This window comes from Schistocerca piceifrons, chromosome 7 (genome assembly GCF_021461385.2).
Source record: "Schistocerca piceifrons isolate TAMUIC-IGC-003096 chromosome 7, iqSchPice1.1, whole genome shotgun sequence".
Taxonomy (NCBI): domain Eukaryota; kingdom Metazoa; phylum Arthropoda; class Insecta; order Orthoptera; family Acrididae; genus Schistocerca; species Schistocerca piceifrons.
In genome coordinates, this window is record NC_060144.1 from 305854801 (window position 1) to 305877153 (window position 22353).

General features: G+C 45.0%; 1 protein-coding gene across 1 annotated transcript in view; it reads right to left on the reverse strand.

Annotated features, from left to right (window-relative positions):
• LOC124804866 (cyclin-dependent kinase inhibitor 1-like) overlaps window positions 1-17153 on the reverse strand; it is a 49932-nt gene extending 32779 nt beyond the window's left edge. Inside the window, exon 1 of the mRNA XM_047265230.1 lies at window positions 15978-17153. Coding sequence (XP_047121186.1) covers window positions 15978-16638 — 661 coding nt within the window. The 5' untranslated portion in view covers window positions 16639-17153. The remainder of the gene's footprint in view (window positions 1-15977) is intronic.
• Between the last annotated feature and the right edge of the window lie 5200 nt (window positions 17154-22353).

Consider the following 22353-nt stretch of genomic DNA (forward strand, 5'->3'; position numbering starts at 1 on the left):
CATCATACATGTTGTACAACTAACAGGCGTGGTAGAACATTCAGGACACATTATTCACACATAAAATTAGGTAAGGCTGTCATAAACCGAAGGTTGGTTTGAACATGACACTGCTTCACGAAGTGCCGTTCTGTTGCGATACAGTATACCGTAGTGTTCTTCCCATCCATCCAGTTACGAGCAGACCTACACTTTAACGTGGAATTCGAACCACAGCGCAAATCAGCATTTTTCACAACAACAAACGTTGTCATTGGTTAAATAACTGATAATACACGGAAAACAAATGGTTTAGGGTTGGATGAGGATCGAATCGAGGGATTCTGCGTCCACAGCTTTGCACTTCATCGCTTAGCAACATTGGCCACACACAGAATAACAAAATACGTTACAGGAACCTGTGTCTGGAAACGCTTTCCATGCCAGAACTCATTTTCTACTACTCTTCTTAGCTCATTAGCCATGGTAAGCACGCTAGATCGAGAACGTACCAGCTTATCACATGAAACTCTCCCTCACATGAAATGTTCATATTGCCCTCCATTGCATCAACCCACCGTAATGCTGAGTAATGAATGAGCTGATGTATTTCTGCAGCATTGTGTATGATTTCGCAACGTTCCTCATTACAGACAAGAAGATGCCCTGTATCTTATGCACACGAGATTTCAAATGCCCGCACAAAGTTAAGTGCAGTGTATTCAGGCGCAGAGAACGTGGAGATCGGGTTATAGGTCCACCTTTGCAAAAAATGGCTCTGAGCACTATGAGACTTAACATCTGAAGTCATCAGTCCCCTAGACTTAGAACTACTTAAACCTAGCTAACCGAGGGACATCACACATATCCATGCCCGAGGCAGCATTCGAACCTGCGACCGTAGCAGCAGCGCGGTTCCGGACTGAAGTGCCTAGAACCGCTCGGCCACAACGGCCGGGTCCACCTTTGCCTGTTGTCCTATGATGAGCACTACTAAACACACATGTGCTCACAAGCATTGAAGTGAGTCAAGTGTGAACACAAGCAGTGGCGTGAAAGCACTTGCGGTGAACCTGAGAATTACAATTTCAACAGGCGTAAACAACAGGGTACTTTGAACATGTCAGAAAGAGTTTAATGATGTTTTCTGGTGGGTTCTGTTCCCGTAAGTTTCCCACGATTGCTGTAGACCAACTAGGAAGACCTGTCTCCTTTTTCCTCCTCTCCCCGTAGGAATTGAGATGATGAAGATAATGACGATGTTTGGTTCGTGGGGCGCTCAACTGTGCGGTTATCAGCGCCCATACAAATTCCCAACCTTTGCTCAGTCCAATCACGCCACTTCCATGAATGATGAAATGATGAGGACAACACAAACACCCAGCCACCTCGAGGAATTGAGATCTAACATCGAAATAGTTTCCGTGCCGCCCATGCAACATATTGTTTTCTTTTTCTCTGTTTCAAGAACGTATCCTTAACTATTGACCTATCGTTTTCTCATTCAGTGTGTGCACGCTGTCACGTGTATGTGGCGCCGAAACAATGGGATTAAGAAGCTCCTTAAAACCCAGCCACCATGCATACCGAATGATGGAATACTAATGAAAAAAGTTCTGCAGATTGCAAAACAAAATCGGACAAAAGTTTAACCCTTTCAGTGGCATTTTTGTCGGAATGAAAGACATTAATGTATGGTTATTCTGATTAATGTTGTCGTCAGAAATTATATCATTAACTATTTCCCACCGTTTCCTTTTCCAACTCAGGGAGGGGTGGCACAATTTGTCAGACTGGTGTTTTGACGTGGGGCCTACAGTATAATGTGTTAATGAAATGAATGATCACCCTGCAATATCATTTACGTCATGCAGGGTGATTCAAAATTCCTTTTACAGACTTTTGGGGCTGTAGAGGGGACTTGGCAGATTAAGTTTTGGTAAGAACCCTATGTCCGGAAATGTACTTTTTGGATTAAAAAAAAGTTTGAAAATCGGACCACTTTCAAATCTCTCACTTCACGGTACACACAAAAGCTGCGAAAACTCTGTTGTCAGTCCTTGTTGCAAATTATGGCATCACGTAACACCTTCGTCCGAGTGCAACGGCTAAGAGAAATTGCTACCTTCGAAACTAGGCGAGCTGGATGATGTTCCACGGACGTACTGCACTCTCGATTTTCAAGAGAACCTGAAACAAGAATTCGAAACATTGTTGCCGGCCGGAGTGGCCGAGCGGTTCTAGGCGCTACAGTCTGGAACCGCGCGACCGCTACGGTCGCAGGTTCGAATCCTGCCTAGGGCATGGATGTGTGTGATGTCCTTAGGTTAGTTAGGTTTAAGTAGTTCTAAGTTCTAGGGGACTGATGACCTCAGCAGTTAAGTCCCATAGTGCTCAGAGCCATTTGAACCATTTTTCGAAACATTGCCCTTATCTTCGGCCCCTGTGCGCGCATCGTGAAAAGGGAGATCTGAAAGTGATCCGATCCTCAAACCGATTTTACATTCAAACGGTTCATTTCCGGACATGGGTTCTTTATCAACCCCTAAAAGCGTGTAACAGAAATTTTGAATCACTCAGTATATTTTCAGAAAAGCACTTGTATTGTATTTATGATCGAAGATATTTGACATTATTGGAGATTATTCCAAACCCCTATCACTTTATCATTACATGCGAGTTCGAGTGTATCATATGACTGTCAATTTCGATACGGTGTGATACTTTTTGCGCAAAACAATATCGCATATGATACATAGCAATAATATGCAGAAATCCGCACTGGTTCTCTGGACCTATAGTTGGTCACATACGTCCCAATGGTATCTAGTAAAAAGGTCTCTGGTGGCGATCCCATGACTGGGCTACTGGCCTGACTCCTTCGCCACGGCACTAGGAGGGAGGGCGTGACAGGCCCATCGCACTGGCCGCCTTTTACTCCCGGGAAATATCCCCAGTACTCGTCTGCTAGCAGGCTGAGTGGATCAGGGGCTGTCCAGGAGGAGCTAGGAAAATCCCCACCTCTATCCCAGACTGGAGCAGAGACCTCCAAAGCAGGAGCCCAGTGCTTTAACCGCTCGAGCACAATTGTGATGGAAAGGCTAAAATACCTTCATTATGATACGAGAAGGGAAATTCATTTCCCCATGACGAACGTCTGGCCGTGTGGGCGTCAACAGGTGAACACACAACACAATACAAGCATCAGCCTGCGCACACCACTGGCCCCAGCGGACAAATTTGTGCAACAGGTGTGGGGAAGGGAAAGGCAGCCGCTGCAGTTTATCGCTGGGTCAGCTGCAGGCTCTCACAGCTGCACATACAAACGTTTGCAGTTACTTGCCGGCTGCTGATACGGGGCCTCCTAGGCGCTTGCGAGCTACGTGACCAAACGCTATCAGTAACGTCAGGTTCAAGGCTGCCCGTTGCCTTCTGAACGAGCTGCGCCGATAAAAGACCACGCCGCAGTTTACGCAAGAAAACAGAGGCCCGTTACAGTCTTGAGCTTTCTAAAACCCAATTTACACGAGCGACTTCCTAATCAAAACAGAACACACGTGGTGGGTGCGCATCATTTGCCTGCTAGTAAATCATGAGCCGACGACATCGCTAGTGCGGCAGTGATCAATCGATTGCACAGTGTCGAGTTCTAAAGTCCTGAGTGTGCTGAAGGTTGCGCATGCATAGAAAAGTTATAATCGTGCTCATTCTTGTTATGCCTTTGGATTTTGTGCTTTTGCCTGCTTTGCTATTTTTACAAAGAAATTTTTTGCAAAAGGTGTGCTAAATATCTGAGCATAAATGAGAACACAAATCATGTGTATGTATGAAAATTATTTGAACCGTTAAAATTCAGCTCTGCTGAAGAATAACAATAATGCAGGTTGTTATTTAAGTCAACGGAAGCTAAGCGCTGCACTCAGCCCTTGTGAGGCAAACTGAGGAGCTATTTGACTGAGACATATCGGCTCCGATCACGAAAGCTGACAATGGCCGAGAAAGCTGTGTGCTGACCACATGCCCTCCATTTCAGCATCCAGAGATTACTATCGGCTGAGGATAAATGGCGGTCGTCGGTACCGTTGGGCCTTCCGGGGCCTTGTTTGGAAAGAGTTTTAGCACTTTGGTTGTTATTTGGCAGAAAATAAACCAAATATAAAGGACAACCTAAACCCCACTTTCGAGTATTCGCATCTGAGACTTGGTCCAACGTGAATGTGGCACATTTCTCGAATTAAGGTAGTCCGCTTAGTTTGTTGCTCGGTTGTTTACACTGCACGTGAATTATGAAGGAACGATGTGATAGTTAATTACTCTGTCAGTAAATTTCAGTTTTCCTATACTTGTGGACCAATAGAATCCACGGGTAATACTATTCAGCTGGATGCGGAAGCATCTTGGGAAATCGGTACGCAGTACGCGCGGATGCTTTAAATAGCCTCCGGTCCCTGCGCCTCTCTGATTGTTTATCGCATGCTGACGTCGCCAGTCGCTTCCCGGAAGATGGCGCAGACCGGAAGGAGCGTACGAGTACACACAACGCTGGCTAAAAGGGAATGCCCGCGATAATGAGGAAGCATCGATAAGTCTGCACAGGAAGCGGCTGCTATCAACGGCAATCAGGCGAAAGCGAAGTGTTCATTGCTGCTTTGGAAAATTACTGCTCAAATGTGCACTGTATTGGGTGCGATATTACATGATACGAGAGTTTAATCACTGCAGGTTGATAGATGCCAAACTGTTCACTGTAGGTCATCTTGCTTCCAGACAGTGTGACCTGAAACTGTCACGTGCTTCTTCAAGGACTTTCCGCGACTGGATTTTATGTCAACAACTTCGGTTTCCGATCGCGCACTTATGTCGTCAGCAGTGCTTCATTGCAGAGCGCAGTGCCACGTTGACTCTACCGGCTACCGAGCACTTCCTAGTAGTTTGCCACTGTGCCGATAGGTGGCAGCTGCTGCCGCGACCCGAGAGCCAACGACTCTTCTGTATCGCGTAAACAGCGTACGACGCTGTTAAGTCTGCTTGAAGAATACGTAAAGTATCCTGTCCTTCCTCGTCTCTTTATACACAGCTTAATCTACACCGAACCGCAACTCCACTACCAAACAGGGGAAAACGTTTTTCAGTATATTTATAATTTTTTTATATATAGACCCTTAATCAACATTCGCGTACAAAACACGTTTGTTCACTGGAAGGTAATACTGTTTTTATCACCGACCATGTTTTACGTTATCGATACCTTACTCCACAAGATAAGAACAATCGCACGCAAAATCTCCGATGCGATAACCTTTCCTTTTGAAAGGTTTAAACTTCTTTTTCTGAACGTCGCTTGAGTGAAGATCAGGCGACACGCCACGCTATGGAACTAAAATTTCACTCAACTTGTAGTTTCGCACTGTGCTGTTGAGGAAAACATGGTAAAGTATTTTATAACCGCTTATGGAACAATAAAAGATGGACTGATGTGCTAGCTGCTTGCTGATGCAAAAGTATATGAAATAATAAGAGAAATAAAGCAGTTCACTGTAGAAGACTGACGAAACTCAGTCCACTAGCCAAAGCAGTTTCAGCACATCCTGCGTAGGGTGTTGAACTGCTACTCAGGGGAAGCAGAAACAAACAAGTTCTTACCCCAACACAAAACACTTCTCACTCTCAATTGCACTGAAGAAAGGAAATGTTGAAAGTGCGAATAAAAGTAGTGTAAGACTAAATATAAGGTTGGATACAGTTTTCTGAAAGTAAAAAAATTCAGTGTAGTGTTTTAGCTCATTTTCTTGGCTACTGGGTAAAATGAACAGATTTCAACATGAAGCCAGTGTTTCATCTACCACTCCACACAACGACCAGAAATTAACAGCAGGCCTGACCCCTAAACATATGGTACTGATTTCTTTATTACAAATTCTGTTCCAAAACAACAGAATTTTTATTTATGAAAACCGTACTTTAATGACTAAAATTGCATATAGGTATATAAATATGCCTTTTAAAGCTTAAATTATGAGTTAATTTTTTTTAAGATCACCAACAACAAAATTCCGAATATATTCATGCATCGTACTTTGACAAAAGTATCCTGAAATTACACTTTTTTTTAAATTTTTATCAGGGTATAAAGTCGGATCATGTATTTCACAATCGTTTCCTGTGAACAGAAATCTTGGAGGAGTTTGCTGGAGCACAGTAGACGTTTTATATTCTATAACAGGCGAGCATTGGTCCCAAATTGTCATCAATATCAGTATCCCGTGAAGGACTATCACATTCTTCTTTAACTTTCTGAGCCGCTAAATTCAGTGTCAAACTGACAGTACAGGACAGATGCCGAAAGCCGATATTTTGTTGCAGAATATCCAAAGCTGCACACAGTAAAGGCGATGTCTGATGGCAACCACCTCAACCAAAACACGACAGCCAGGCTACATACAGGTATGTAGGACTGGTTGCTCTCTAGTGGACGAATACTTAACTGCCAGTGCTGAAACAGATACGTGCAACGTTTTGTTTCTTCGAAGGTTTGTAATGAAGTAGCCTAGGTATACTCGGTGTTATAGTTTCTGTGAAAAGAATAAATCGAGATAAGGGATTGGCAAGGCAGGTAATTTTGACGGAGCCTCAGTAGTCTTCACCAAAGTTCGCGATGTTAGAATCGAGTCTTAACTGGCTCAAACGAATGCTGGAAACGGCCTCAAAATAGCACCCCAACTCAAAAGCGCAATACGCGACTCGTGACTGCTCGCTGCTGTTTTGTCACCTTTCCCCTCCTCACAACCCGCCGCTTCCCAGTAAGCATTAAGTCGAGTCGCGCGCCATCCTCGTGCGAACTTCATTCGCGCGCGCTGCGAGCTTGCGGTACCGTAACAGGGCTATTCCATCTGCGCTGCTGGAAGTTGTCCCTCGCTCGCTTCTGTAAACTGTGCCGCCATGTTGTGACTCAGGTCGGTCCGACCAATTAGCAGGTCTGCATATGTGGTCATGGCTGCTGTGTGTGTGTGTGTGTACTTCGCTGCGCCAGTAGCCGCCGGCCAAGTGTCGGGCGTGAATACAGTGTGTCTTCAGTCCACAGTGATATGCAAACACATGCTACCAAAATTATGCAGATGTAACCTAGGCGGCTATACTTAATGCGTTCACATAGTGACTGTATTTCACGATTACCTACGACGAGAACCGAGCAATAACTAACAGGAATAAACAGTTTTGTCTATGAGAACACAACAACGTTTCGAACCTATCATTATACAGGGCGTCGCAGGATATGACAGGTAAGATCATTCGGGAAAAAAAAGTCTAGCAAACATGGGCTCTAAACTGTGTGCCTTAAGACCTATGAGCACTTCTCGAACTTTGGTATTGTGAAAGTAATCTCTTCTACTGCAATCTCTTTGCTTTTCATATTGTGGAAGGAAGTAGTACGGCTGAAAACAAAACAAAAAAATTGTATTTTGTAAACATACACTCAAAATGCATGTCTTAAGAGCAATGAGCCCTTCTTCAGTAGAACCGCTTCACAGTAGCGAAGCTGAATAGGTGCTCATGGCTCTTGATGTATGCACTTCAAAGTGTCCATGGTTACTGAACTTTTGTTTCTTCATTTGGTCCGTACAGTCACATCTCAAAATATGGAACGCAAGGAAATTGCTGTAGGAGAGATTATGCTTCGCAATATCGAAGATGAATTGCTCATAGCACTTACGGTATGCATTTTAGAGCCCATGTTTACCAGATGTTTTGCTTCAAATTATCGTTCCTGTCATATACCTGAATATTGACCATTCCTCTTGCGACACTGTATATATACGTCTTTTACGCCAAGCAGGTTCCCAAGCACTTGGGCGAAATACGAGAAACTATTCGCCCGACTGCACAGAGTTGAAGAAAGTAACGAACTTGAACATAAGTCTTGTTACAGGTATCGTCTTTTCGTGGAGTAGTGTATTCCACATACATTCCGTTATTGGTCCACAAAAGCCAATCAACCCGCAATAAGGCAGTTGAGAGGCAGTGCAATGGGGCATTTCTAACTGTTCGGCTGTCAGATGCTTAATGTAACCATTGTGTTTATTTAACCTGAGGCACCCAAAACTCCGTGTATAACATGAATTCGTTCGCCAGTACTCTCTCAAATGCTTCATTAGATTCTATGCTGCCTGCCGTATATGTGTGTGAATGTGTGTGTGTATGTTACGTGTAAAACAGTGAAAGAGCAAGTATCTTATCCGGTTTAATCGAGGAAAAGACACCAGATGAAGCAAAGTACACACTCGAGAGAGCTATGACATATTACGAAATAATATTATCATAGGGGAGATTAAGGTGATATTAGTTAACGTTAGCGATGTAAAAGAGATTTCCTCAGGTGCTGATAAAGCGGCAGCTCGCCTACTTGTCTCTGCGCACAATATAATTGCATCTTTTCCGATAGCCACTGAGACCAGTAGGCGACCAACTGCAGCTGTTTGTGGTTCTTCTTCGTTCCTAGGACGCCGGGAGCGGTGATTCACACCGGATGACCCTGAAATGAACAGCCAGGGAGTGCGAACTATCCTAATTTACGTTTAAACCTGTATCCCACAAGCCACCTTATGGTGTGTGCTAGAGGATACTTCTTGTGACACTGTGACTTCACCCAGTTGCGAAAGTTGTGCGGCAAGGAAGATTGTTTGGACAGCCTCTGTGCTACCTCGAATCTTTCTTATTTTAACGTCATGGTCATTTCGCGAGGAATGCGCTGGAGGAGAAGGTTAGGTTAGGTTAGTGGGTTTTAACGTCCCGTCGACAACGAGGTCATTAGAGATGGAGCGCAAGCTCGGGTTAGGGAAGGATGGGGAAGGAAATCGGCCGTGCCCCTTCAAAGGAACCATCCCGGCATTTGCCTGAAACGATTTAGGGAAATCACGGAAAACCTAAATCAGGATGGCTGGAGACGGGATTGAACCGTCGTCCTCCCGAATGCGAGTCCAGCGTGCTAAACCACTGCGCCACCTCGCTCGGTGCTGGAGGAGAAGCAATACATTCGTTGACTCTTCTAACAATTTTAACAGTAGAACACATCGTGATGCACAACGTCTCTGTCGTATTGTCAGTCACTAGAGTTTGATGCGCATTTGATGTGTTCCTCACTCGTCATATAGCCACTATTTCATATTTATTTATTTTTTTACGGAAGACACGAAATACTGGAGTTGGGGGGGGGGGGGGGGGGGGAATAGGAGGGAAGATGAGTAGGAGGGGGCGAAAAACAGATGTCTGCTTCTGATGTGACAATATTTTACGAAAAATTCCTGGCTTTACACCGATCTCCCCAACCGTCAATTTGCAAAAAAAAATTAGATCATTTTCATATTATCTAACAATCACTTACTCGGCCGCCGTAGCGTAGTTTTATCCCTCCTGTCTGGAAAATTATTTTGTAGTTATTGTTTATTTAACTAAGCTGTGATACAAAAAAACGATGCGGCAGTTTGTTGGTTGGTTGGTTGTTTTTGGGGAAGGAGACCAGACAGCGTGGTCATCGGTCTCATCGGAATGGGGAAGGATGTGGAAGGAAGTCGGCCGTGCCCTTTCAGAGGAACCATCCCGGCATTTGCCTCGAGTGATTTAGGGAAATCACGGAAAACCTAAATCAGGATGGCCGGACGCGGGATTGAACCGTCGTCCTCCCGAATGCGAGTCCAGTGTGCTAACCACTGCGCCACCTCGCTCGGTGGCAGTTTGTGTGAGGACCTTAAGACACAGTCACTAAAGAGTAAAATGTGTGCGGACACTTCCCGCTCTAATTACTCTTACCAACGGAAGGACCGCTGTATGAGTACACTGGTATATTATTAAAAGAATGAAAGGCGGCAAAACAAAATTTCGGAACACGAAGGGAAACTTGGTTACCGTGATAGAGGTCTTGCCAACTGGCGCACCGAAGTCTATGGGGAAACGACCGTTACGGCTGGTGGCGGGCTTTCGTGAGGACCCACGGCGGGGAGGGTCGCGACCACATGTGTGAGCGCAACTCACCCCGTGGCACACAATGGGCCCACGTAACGGCGCACACACCCTGCACATGGGGGTTGCTCCGCCCCTTTAAATCTAACCGACGCGCGGCTGCACCATTTTTGAATTCTTTTCCCCTTCCCCGTGCGAACGTCCCGCTCACAGACGAGATTAAAAAACACCGTTAACCGAAATCACAACGTACATCACCCACTAGGGATGTTTCATGATAGCGTTTTAACGGTTACATGGCGTGCCTTGGCTCTCTATGAGAAACTAAGAATAACGACGTTCATGGATTCGACACAGCTTTCTTTCATGGCTGTAATCCTTGAACAAGCAAACCTCGTCCCCATTATTTCAAGCGAAGCACTATGATTCTAAGCCAAGCTCCCATTTTTTTCGATTTTTTTATATCTAGACAGGGGGGGTGGAGGGAAGGAAAAAGTTCGCAAATCAACGTGAGAAAACCGCAGAAAGAATCGTAGCGGGGTAAAAATAATGGCATTCTGAATTTAGTCTCGCAAACTTCCCCAAAAAAAGGTTGTCCCGCAGGTAGCATGAAACTGTGATACAAACTGGAGAGCTAGAACAGCAATACTGCTAATGAAATGGTCACAAAATATTTGCACACAACTAAAAACTCTGAGGTTATATCTTAATGAGAAATCAAACTGCAAGATTAGGTTGGTATAATAAAATAAATCAAAGAAATTGTGAGGAAATACGAGAAGGACTAGTTCAACCAGTACAGTGATTAGACAACGTTACATGTAGCATCCCGCAACCAGTCTGATATGCACGGACTCCTACCACAGATCTTATCACTCGCCTAGCGGAACACTTTGTAACACAGCATCGTTGGCTGGGAATTTGAAGAATATGAAACTCTGTTTATCCTTTTGGAAGAAAACCAGAGAGGAAAAACATAATCCAGAAATTGCCTTGGAACGCCATGGAAGCAGAAAATGTTGCCATGACCTGTTTGATTTGTTATACAAGAAACACGCGTCACATAAACGTATAAACAATACAGGCTTGTTTGCAGACAGCACAATAGCGCCCAATGCGACGCTGCATTCGTTTTTCGACTGCTGTAGCACGTGTAGCGTAGTGTCAATTAATGACACAATTTGTGCGCTTCCCTACATCTGTCTACACTTTCGCGCGCAGAACGAAGAGCCTGGTGTGGATGGGAAAGCTAGGCAATTCCCCGCGATCAAATACAACCCTGAAATCATCTAATTACATCCTTAATAGTAGCCACTTCGCCCCTTCGCAACCGAAATTTGGCTTGGCCCCCTACACTGATCTCCCGACGACCCTAAGTTTGAGACAAGAAGCCTGGCCATCTTTATTACGAAACGTTAGCTTTGTATGTGTGCTACCGGCCTTTCTTGAGACAGTCACGCCGCAAAGTTTGTCCTCCACCAAGTTATTTGGAGACTAACTCTCTTTCTCTTGATAAGATAACCGCTCCCTGCCGAGGACACGAGGCGCTCGTCCTCGCAAAGACAATATTTAACGATGGTCCACACTCTTGTCTTAGTTAAAAGGAATGAGCCACGAGCGCAGATGCTTTATTTTTTATTTTCTTGCAGTCCCAGCTTTGACCGTTATCAGTCTTACGAAACAGTGGAGATAATCTTTTGAGACAACGACTAAGCTGTGCTCAATCATTTTATCGATTAACAAAACAAGGAGGCATGTGATGGACCTTTTAAACTTTCATTCCCCGAGCAGTTTACATCAGAGCGTCCTACCCTTAGAGTGATTCCGCAAAATACTAATAACCAGTCAGTAATAAATGCAGGAAGAACAATGAAGACAGTCATCGTTACAAACTTGCTGCAGTCATTTGCACGAACATTAGTCATCAGCCCGAAGGCTAGTTGGCGCTGCAGTTATCCGCACACAAATACATTACTGGTTAGGAATGTTAGTGATTCTTTGCGTTCGATCACATTATTTTGTTGTAGCCCAACGCATGTCGGAAATGGAAGTCGCACTGTACTCACTTCATTTGGTGTACTACTTAGGTTGTATATTAGAATGTAGTACGACTATAATAATGTTAGTGTATTCGAAGTGTTAAGAACATTTTGTGGCCACATGAAAATGATAAACTGAAACAGATGCAGTCCCTGAAACTGGAGTTGTAGCTTCGAAACGCATTGGACTAAAACAGGAAAAAAGTATTGTGACAAGAGGCAGCATTACTAAAAATATATATTCCTAACCTTACAAGTTCCTGTCAAGGGCAGTCCTTAATTAAACTTATGTTAAGCAGGCTATTATCATCAGTAAATAATGTTTCTGTCAAATTGAGTTCGTAAATGTATCATTTCCTTCTTCTTACGACGACTGAATCTTAACTGTATCCTTTATACGAACAGTATTTCGAAGTACAATCAGTATGGGTTGTGATTGGTCAACTACAACTGCAGTAAAACATTAACTACGAAAAAAAAGTACTGTTACAGATTGACCTACAATTCTGTTGAACGGGAGCCGGCCGGGGTTCAAGAGCGGTTCTAAGCGCTACAGTCTGGAACCGCGCGACCGCTACGGCCGCAGGTTCGAATCCTGCCTCGGGCATGGATGTGTGTGATGTCCTTAGGTTAGTTAGATTTAAGTAGTTCTAAGTTCTAGTGGGCTGATGACCTTAGAGGTTATGCCCCGTAACGCTCAGAGCTATTTGAACCATTTTGTTGAAAGGGAGTTTCTGTTCTTTACTTTTGTATTTCTGGTATTTCAATATCCAGTTTGCTAGCGCAGCTAAGAGCTTAACCAGCAAAATCTCGATCAATCTTCCTAACAAGGATTTGCTTCAGTTTAAGCATTTGATTTGTGGTGACATCATCAGGAGTACGCAGATGCTTTTAGAACTAACTGTTAATAAAAGTAGAACGAATACGTGATTTCCATACAGCTTCGATACAATGTCCAAACAAAAACATCACAGAATTTTAATCGGATGAAAGGGTTTTCACTTACGAGGCTTTAATTTATTAACGTACAGTTTATTTACACAGCAAACCAAAAGGTTTTAAGTCTGGAGCTGGGAAGACTGAAAAATTGATTCTGGTACCTTTAAATGCGAATTCGTACAGCACCTAAGAGTTGTTTTATTTTAATGAAGCCCGGTTCAAAGAATACACAAGGAAATGACACATTACAGCTCTCTCGATCGGTTTCACTTTTTTTTAGCGGCAACGTGATATTTTGACATTTTAACGCATAGTACGAGATCTCCGAGAATCGCGAAGCACACCGCGATGACATATATCACAGGCAGAGATAGTTTCTATATACCGGAAGACAATGACTATATTATTAAATCACCGTAGATTGTAATAACAAAATTTACGCAACTGCATAACAAGCCGTCGACGGCGCGCTTATAATATGCATTCATGTCGGAGAGGCTCTCGAGAATTCGTTAGTGCAGATACAGTTACAGTGATTGCAGAGGAGATCGGGGAACTGCGGTGGCAGTTTCGCGACGCCGTGGCGCGCAGCCGTTTCGTAACAGCGCGCCTTGATAATTGTGGCTCAGAGATGTGGCAACAGGGCTCCAGCGAGGCTGTGCTGCTGCTCGCTGGCAGAGGTTTGGCACCATCTCGGCCGCCGAGCTCGGAGGCAGCTCGCCTAGCACAGGCACAGGCGAGCAAAGCAACAGCCTTCCGTGGTGGACACCTAGCCAACCGAGCCCGATAGTTCGTGAGGCGCTCATCACCTCATGCGCGCGAAATTACGTAGCAAACAGGCCAGCCATACCGGGTGAGCGACTTGCGATTTATAACAATACGGCAACACAATTCTTCAAGCAGCTATTGTTCAGCGGTCACACTCGTCCGTTAATTTCTCCCATTGTTGTGATTTGGCCTTACACTACAAACGGTGGGGAATAAGGCAGTTTATAGCGGAATGGGTTTAAAATCGCAATCACTGACGACAAGAAAACGCAAAATTATTCCACTGTTGGAAATCGAATAGAATGCCAACAGCCGTTCTCAGTGGGAAACAAACAAATGAAAGCGAATTACATTATACGCAAAAACTACCAAGAGATGAGTAAATGAAGCTCCTAGCTTTTTGCATGTCAAAAAATATTGATAGGTAAAATATTCCACAGAAAAAACGTCAAACAGAAATTGCTTTCACCACAGTTTTTCAAATGGAAGAATACCAGTTTAACTTTTTGCGTTGGTCAGTCCTTTTAACATGACAGGCGGAGTTATTTTAAGGATTGGTGCTGAAAACGTAAATGCTCTTTAAATCGAGGGTCATCAGTAAAGCAGCCCATTACAACCAACGTAAGGGTACCACAACAACGTCATTCGCCTATGAATTCAACATTTTGCTAGCGAACTTTCGAGTGTCAGATAACCTTGCTAGATAAAATGAAATTAAAGGTACTGACGTAAATATGGTAGACAAAATCAATCGTCCAAAGTCGTTTCTTCCCACAAAAAAGCGCTATTTACCTGAAACCGCCAGTATTAAATTCGATAATCACTTTTATTATCTGCTAGCACTTAATCAGGAATATACTGCGCCAATGAGCACGAACCAGCTACCTACTCAGCACGAGTGGCAATATTCGACTTTATAGAACGACGACTGCACAATCTAGAGAGAAAACTGCACCGGTGAGGCGCATTAAACTATGAAAATTGCGCGATGGACGAGTAGCGTGTCTCTTCAAGTCCAGACTTGCTTCCAATGCAGGTAGCGAGTGTGTCTCTCAGATCGCCACACACACACACAGACACACACACACGACGCGCGTGGAAGCCGACCTTGGCTCGCATTTTTCGCGCCAAATAACTTCACACAACAAGCAGAGGCGTGCCGCTCGCTATTGCAGACGCACGAAGGACATCTGAGCCGGGATTGCTAAGCGACAACGCCGTAACGTATAAAACGCGAAGCGAGGCCCAGGAGACGCGGGTATGAAATACACTCTGACATGTACATTTTCTTTTAACTGCATGAGGTACTTTGCTGCAATGAAGCTACGAACAGAAATACTTTGAACGGACAAAATGCTGTCAAGTCTGCAAGCCAAATTAGCGAGGGTTGCTAAGTATTCGACTTAGTCTACACAGCTGCTGCATGACATTCCTAATGAGCCGGTATACAGTCGTACGCAATTGAGCTATAGTAAGTGTTTCACTAATCACGCCAATAGACAATCTCGGTTGTATAGTGATTTTCCGTTGATTTATGATAAATCGAGATACTGAATCAACATCCGTCTGGAAAAAAACGTACAAAAGTAGTATTTGCAGAACACACGTAACTTCCTTACGAAAGAAAATTGACTCGTACCATCAGCTAAAGGCCCATGAGGACATACCGGTAAAAATGATGGACTTTGACAATAGATATCTATAAAAAGTATTACACGGCTGCGGAAACATATCTGGATTACCAATACAGGGGCTGTAGGACTGGATGCGTGGTGCTTCAAGTATAGAATAAAAGTTACGCAGTTCATACACGATATGTGGTTCTAAATGCAACAAAATACTCATCGCAGACTCGACCATTACCTAATACATGTTTTCCGAATTTACCTCGCGGTTGCATTTTTACGTCGAAATATGAGTTAAATATTGCGCGAGGGAAACATTAAGCAAAGCTGCAGACTAATCTATTACCACAGGCTTTGTTTGGCATATCAGATTCGCTGCCTTCGAATCGCGTCCTTTCAGTAAATTTGACGTAATTAGATGTTCGAAACGGAACATATTCTGGAAATCCCGAGAATCACAATCTAGCAGTGGAATTGAATCATTGAGTGTTGAAGAGGGAACGAAGAAGTGGTTACGCAATTCGAGACTATTTTATTTGTTTATGCATAAGGCTGTCACTACATTAATTTTATACGTGTCTAAGTAATGGGGTGCTTGTGCGGTATTCGTGGTCTGTGAGTAGTACCGAGATCACAGCAATGTAACTCGAAAAGATGCAGAAGCGATACTCACCAGAAATGCAAGTCTGCTTTGGGGTGCTGACGCTGTTGTTGTTGTTGTTGTTGTTCGACGCTTTGGCAAGCGCCGGTGCGGCGGCGACAGGCGTCGTTTCGGCCGACGTCGCGCTGACGGCGAACGGCGCTGGAGACGCCGTCTGCACGGCCTTCTCCTCCGTCCCCCTGGGGGCGTCGTCTCCGTCCGCCGCAGCCTCCGCCACCGACGCCGCCGCTACGGCTGTCGCCGCGTCGGCGTGCGTCGCCAGGTACGGGAGGCGGCGCAGCGCGTAGGACGCGGGCACCGCCGCCTCCGGCTGCACCTTCTCCCACACCAGCCGGCTGCCGGGCAAGGGTGCCTCGCGCTCGAAGTCGAAGCCGTAGTGCTCGGTGTCGCGACGGCGCATCGCCTGCAGCTCGTCCTGCACGAAGCGCCGCGTCTCCTCGTGGTCCACGGGGCCGAACAGCTGCCGGCGCACGCGGTCCAGGCCGGCTACCGGGGGCGGCGGGGGCGAATAGCCGCCGCCGCCTCCTCCGGAGGACGCCGCCGCCGCCTCGCCGCCGCAGCCCGCCGTGGCCGCTGCCGACGCCGCGCTGCCGGCGCCGCCGGCTACTCCGCCGCCCCTGAGCATCCTCCGCATCTCGGACAGGAACAACGGATTGTACACGCGGGCACTCATCGCTCGACTACACCGCACGGGGGCACGCCAACAGTACTTGCACTTCTTTTGCGTTATCGCGCCTCTCTTCTTCTGTGGCAGTAATGCTGTCTGGCGACGCACACTCCGCCTCCTCGCAACTTTCCTCTTCTTGCCACTCGGCACTTCCAGCGTTTATCACACAAGTTCCCAAAAACTTAAGAAAAAGCCGGCACGCCTCCTCGGTAGCAGGCGGTACTTCTCTGTCAGTAAACTTTGTCGGTCACAGCGCAGAAGGAGCAGTCGGGTCAAGCTTCTGTTCGTTTCGACACACACACACACACGCCACGCCGCACACGTTCTGCTGCAGTCCGCTCCGCCAAACTCTGCGCCTCCGCCCACTCCCGCGTCCCAAGCACTCACCTCATGGGGACCGACACGCCGACTGCTTTCCCGCTCAGCGCGCCTGCGTGATAGCGGGCGAGCAGCACTTCCCCCACCACGCCTTCCCAGCGATCGCCTCTCCGCCGCCTCGGTGGAGGCAGTGCTGTATCTCTGCTTCCCCTCGCGCCGCTGCTACTACGCAATCAGAGCACAACCGTGTGCGTTCGTAGTGCGGCGAACGCTCGTGCGGCAGGGGGGAGGGGGGGACGGCAGCAGCAGCAGCGTCTTGCTTCATCGTATTTTCGAGTTGACCAATAGAGTGGCTGCGAAGTGGTCGCCACAGTGCTGTGGTGGGGAAGACGCGGCGTGGAGGGGAAAGTTGACGTCACAAGTCACCCGCACAGCTTTGCTGCACAGAAAGAAACCACGCAGAAGAGCGCGTGACGGAGGACAGCGAGCGGTGACGAGCAATCGGGCGGAGCATATGTGCCCGTCTGTCATTTCTCTGCGAATATCCTCCGTTAACAGTGATCATACCAGTTGCAAATATTATTCTCTTCTGAGCAGTATGTATCTAGAAAATAAATGAACAGCCTGTTTGAGCAACGAAAGCACGATTCACCACACTTCTGTCACGTCGCGTTTTGGGATCTTGGCAATTTGTATATTTTAGTTTATAAAGTCGTATAATTTGCTACAATAATTTTGGGTTCTGTAAGTCACTCAGAGCTCCGAAACGCATCTTTATTAGTAAAGGTAAAATCTAATGACTCGTTATTTTTCATTTGTTGTTCTGACAGTTTATCGTACAGATAGCGTTACAAACTTAGTCCGGTGTGGATGAACCGTTTAAAAGAAACATATTTTCCAAGCTGAAATGTCAGGCGTTTTGGTTGTAAATAACAGATTTTGTCTTGCTTTCACCTGAAGTTGAATATATGCTGATTTAATTTTGTTGACTTTCTGTTCTACTGATTCCAGATCATTTATTTACCTTAAAAGGACGTACGCATTATAAATCTGCTGTGGAAAACGACCTCTAAATTGTACACCGGTGATAGTCACAATTTATTATGCCGAACCGACATGCCAGTTACCTTCTGTAAATAGCCAGGTTTACGTATGCCTAAACTGTCACTCATCCGAAAACTCTGATTTCATTTTTAATTATTGTCTTTTGTGCACTAATCAATCAATCTTTTTGCCATGAAACTAACTGATTTGGATTTCCGTTAGCGTTCTGTGTATTAAAACACGTCAGGAAAACCGAGAAGAAGCAGTCAGCTGTAAATAATGGGAAACCTTTTAGAGTGTGTGTGTGTGTGTGTGTGTGTGTGTGTGTGTGTGTGTTCCATTTTGCGATGCCTGTGGCTTATTGTCCCAACATTGGTAAGAACTGTAACCAAGCGCCTGTGCTTGTAGTCGCAGCGGTAGGCTACGCTCGTACCGTGCTGTCATCTAGCGGTGTAACCGGGAACTACGTGCCTGCTTGCAGCTTGGATCCGATGGCTGGCAGCGGGAATATTCAAACGAACTTTCCCATCTGCTAAATCACTTTAGACGGAGTGGTTCGTCCGACACGAACGCAGTGTTTTTCTCCAGTAGAGCAGTTCCGATTCTATAGACTTCTCTATCGACAATACCTCCTTGTTTTTAATTGGAAACCTTTTAACATACACTGCTTGACAATTGCTAAGAGCAGTTGCATTGTTGTACAGATATAATCACAGGCAACGATGGACGACATGGAACACGGTACATAACGCCTAGGCAATACCGATGACGTTCATGGCTATTTTGTGGTGTAACGTGATTCTCCCACTCTCCACACTAATTGGTGGCCAGAATCACTTGCCAAAGTGAAGCAGAGTTCGTCGGAGAAAATCGCCCTGGACCACTTTTGTCGACCCCAACCGCAGTGCTGCCTACATCAACAAACTCTTTCTTGATGGTGGCTCGGTTGCACTGAGATGCATTTAACAGGCTTCCGAGCATACAAAATAGCCCAATTTAATCGCCGCGAAATGGTCTGGCAAGACGTATGTACCGGTATCGGCTGCAATATCTGCAGCGATCTGCCTAGGTGTGAGATGTCTTTTCCCTTTCGCCCCACATATCGAGTCTCTTGTGGTGTGGTTGTCTGTTTATGACCACCGGCATGCTTTCGCATAGCATTACCACTTCCAGCGGCCTTTTTTAAATGGCGATTGCTGTGGCGTTACCGGCTTCGAGCCTTTCAACCGCTCGTCCACGGTCGTAAGCACTCAAATGACGTCTTGCAGACATGTTGCCGTATCACATACAACAACCTTCGTCCCCGGTGCTGCATGGACTGCCGAATGTGTACGAAGCGCTCCTGCACAGGCTTCGCTGCAGTTAATATGTCACGCTCTCTACAATGACTTTTGCTATCATTGTTATGGTGTTCCTTAGCAATTGCAGGTTGTTCCGTAGCACTTGTTCCTTAGTAAGTGTCCGTTGTTCATTAGCCTTGTCTGAAGGATCAGATATTGTAAAAATGAGTATTACAGCCTAGAAGGGCAAAAAGACTATAGTACTGACGTGGAACATATTTGTCTTATTAATCCTGTTGTGGGAATTCAGGTAAGCTGAGAGCAGTGGCATATGGAGGTTTGGATCGGTCCTAGTAGCGTGCGTGGACAGTCGAGATGATTAAGGCGACCGCTCACCATAAGCAGGAAATCCGTATTCTAGACCCGGTCCGGTACAAGTTTCATGTGTCACTATACCTACTTCAGCTGATGTCAAAAATATTCGCAACTGAGACAAAATTTGGCCACATTAATACCGTGCAGATGACGAAGAAATTGAAGACATGTATGATGAAATAAAATAAATTATTCAGATAGTGAAGGGAGACGGAAATTTAATAGTCATGGGTGACTGGAATTCGGTGGTAGGAAAAGGGAGAGAAGGAAACGTAGTAGGTGAATATGGATTGGGGCTAAGAAATGAAAGAGGAAGCCGCCTGGTAGAATTTCGCACAGAGCACAACTTAATCATAGCTAACACTTGGTTCAAGAATCATGAAAGAAGGTTGTATACATGGAAGAACCCTGGAGATACTAAAAGGTATCAGATAGATTATACAATGGTAAGACAAAGATTTAGGAACCGGGTTTTAAATTACAAGACATTTCCAGCGGTAGACGTGGACTCTGACCACAATCTGTTGGTTATGAACTGTAGATTAAAACTGAAGAAACTGCAAAAAGGTGGGAATTTAAGGCGATGGGACCTGGATAAACTGACTAAACCAGAGGCTGTACAGAGTTTCAGGGAGAGCGTAAGGGAACAAATGGCAGGAATGGGGGAAAGAAATACAGTAAAAGAAGAATGGGTAGCTTTGAGGGATGAAGTAGTGACGGCAGCAGAGGATCAAGTAGGTTAAAAGACGAGGGCTAGTAAAAATCCTTGGGTAACAGAAGAAATATTGAATTTAATCGATGAAAGGAGAAAATATAAAAATTCAGTAAATGAAGCAGGCAAAAAGGAATACTAACGTCTCAAAAATGAGATCGACAGGAAGTGCAAAATGGCTAAGCAGGCATGGCTACAGGATAAATGTAAGGATGTAGAGGCTTATCTCACTAGGGGTAAGATAGATACTGCCTACAGGTAAATTAAAGAGACCTTTGGAGAAAAGAGAACCACTTGTATAAATATCAAGAGCTCAGATAGAAAACCAGTTCTAAGCAAAGAAGGGAAAGCAGAAAGGTGGAAGGAGTATATAGAGGGTCTGTACAAGGGCGATGTACTTGAGGACAATATTATGGAAATGGAAGAGGATGTAGATGAAGATGAAACGGGAGATATGATACTGCGTGAAGAGTTTGACAGAGCACTGAAAGACCTGAGTCGAAACAAGGCCCCGGGAGTAGACAACATTCCATTAGAACTACTGACGGCCTTGGGAGAGCCAGTCCTAACAAAACTCTTCCATCTGGTGAGCAAGATGTATGAGACAGGTGAAATACCCTCAGACTTTAAGAAGAATATAATAATTCCAATCCCAATGAGAGCAAGCGTTGACAGATGTGAAAATTACCGAACAATCAGTTTAATAAGTCACGGCTGCAAAATACTAACGCGAATTCTTTACAGACGAATGGAAAAACTAGTAGAAGCCGACCTTGGGGAAGATCAGTTTGGATTCCGAAGAAATACTGGAACACGTGAGGCAATACTGACCCTACGGCTTATCTTAGAAGCTAGATTAAGGAAAGGCAAACCTACGTTAATTCTGAAGGTGGCAGGGGTAAAATACAGGGAGCGAAAGGCTATTTACAATTTGTATAGAAACCAAATGGCAGTTGAACGGAATGGATAGTGTCTTGAAGGGAGGATATAAGATAAACATCAACAAAAGCAAAACGAGGATAATGGAATGTAGTCGAATTAAGTCGGGTGATGTTGAGGGTATTAGATTAGGAAATGAGACACTTAAAGTACTAAAGGAGTTTTGATATTTGGGGAGCAATATAACTGATGATGGTCGAAGTAGAGAGGATATAAAATGTAGACCGGCAATGGCAAGGAAAGCGTTTCTGAAGAAGAGAAATTTGTTAACATCGAGTATAGATTTAAGTGTCAGGAAGTCGTTTCTGAAAGTATTTGTATAGAGTGTAGCCATGTATGGAAGTGAAACATGGACGATAAATAGTTTAGACAAGAAGAGAATAGAAGCTTTCGAAACGTGGTGCTACAGAAGAATGCTGAAGATTAGATGGGTAGATCACATAACTAATAAGGAGGTGTTGAATAGGGTTGGGGAGAAGAGAAGTTTGTGGCACAACTTGACTAGAAGAAGGGATCGGTTGGTAGGACATGTTCTGAAGCATCAAGGGATCACCAATTTAGTATTGGAGGGCAGCGTGGAGGGTAAAATCGTAGAGGGAGACCAAGAGATGAGTACACCAAGCAGATTCAGAAGGATGTAGGTTGCAGTAGGTACTGGGAGATGAAGAAGCTTGCACAGGATAGAGTAGCATGGAGAGCTGCATCAAACCAGTCTCAGGACTGAAGAACGCAACAACAACAACAATATAGTTCCAAAGTATGCGTATCATTTTTCTGCGTTGGTGGACTTCAGCAACTCTCCTTAAGTAAAGCGAGACTTCAGGCTAACTGGAACGATAGATATAAACACTATTTCTGCCTAATTAGCACACAAGTCAGAAAGTTACGTCAGTAGCTTTACGTCCTTCCTGCCTCCGAGAAGAGCTTGTTATTTGTGTTAATACAGGTGCTTTGTAATAGCTCTGTTATCTTCTGACCAACACACTAGCTCTCACGAAACAAGTAAAAGCTTAGGTTCAGACGTTAGCTGGATGCTCGGCTCTGAAATAGGAC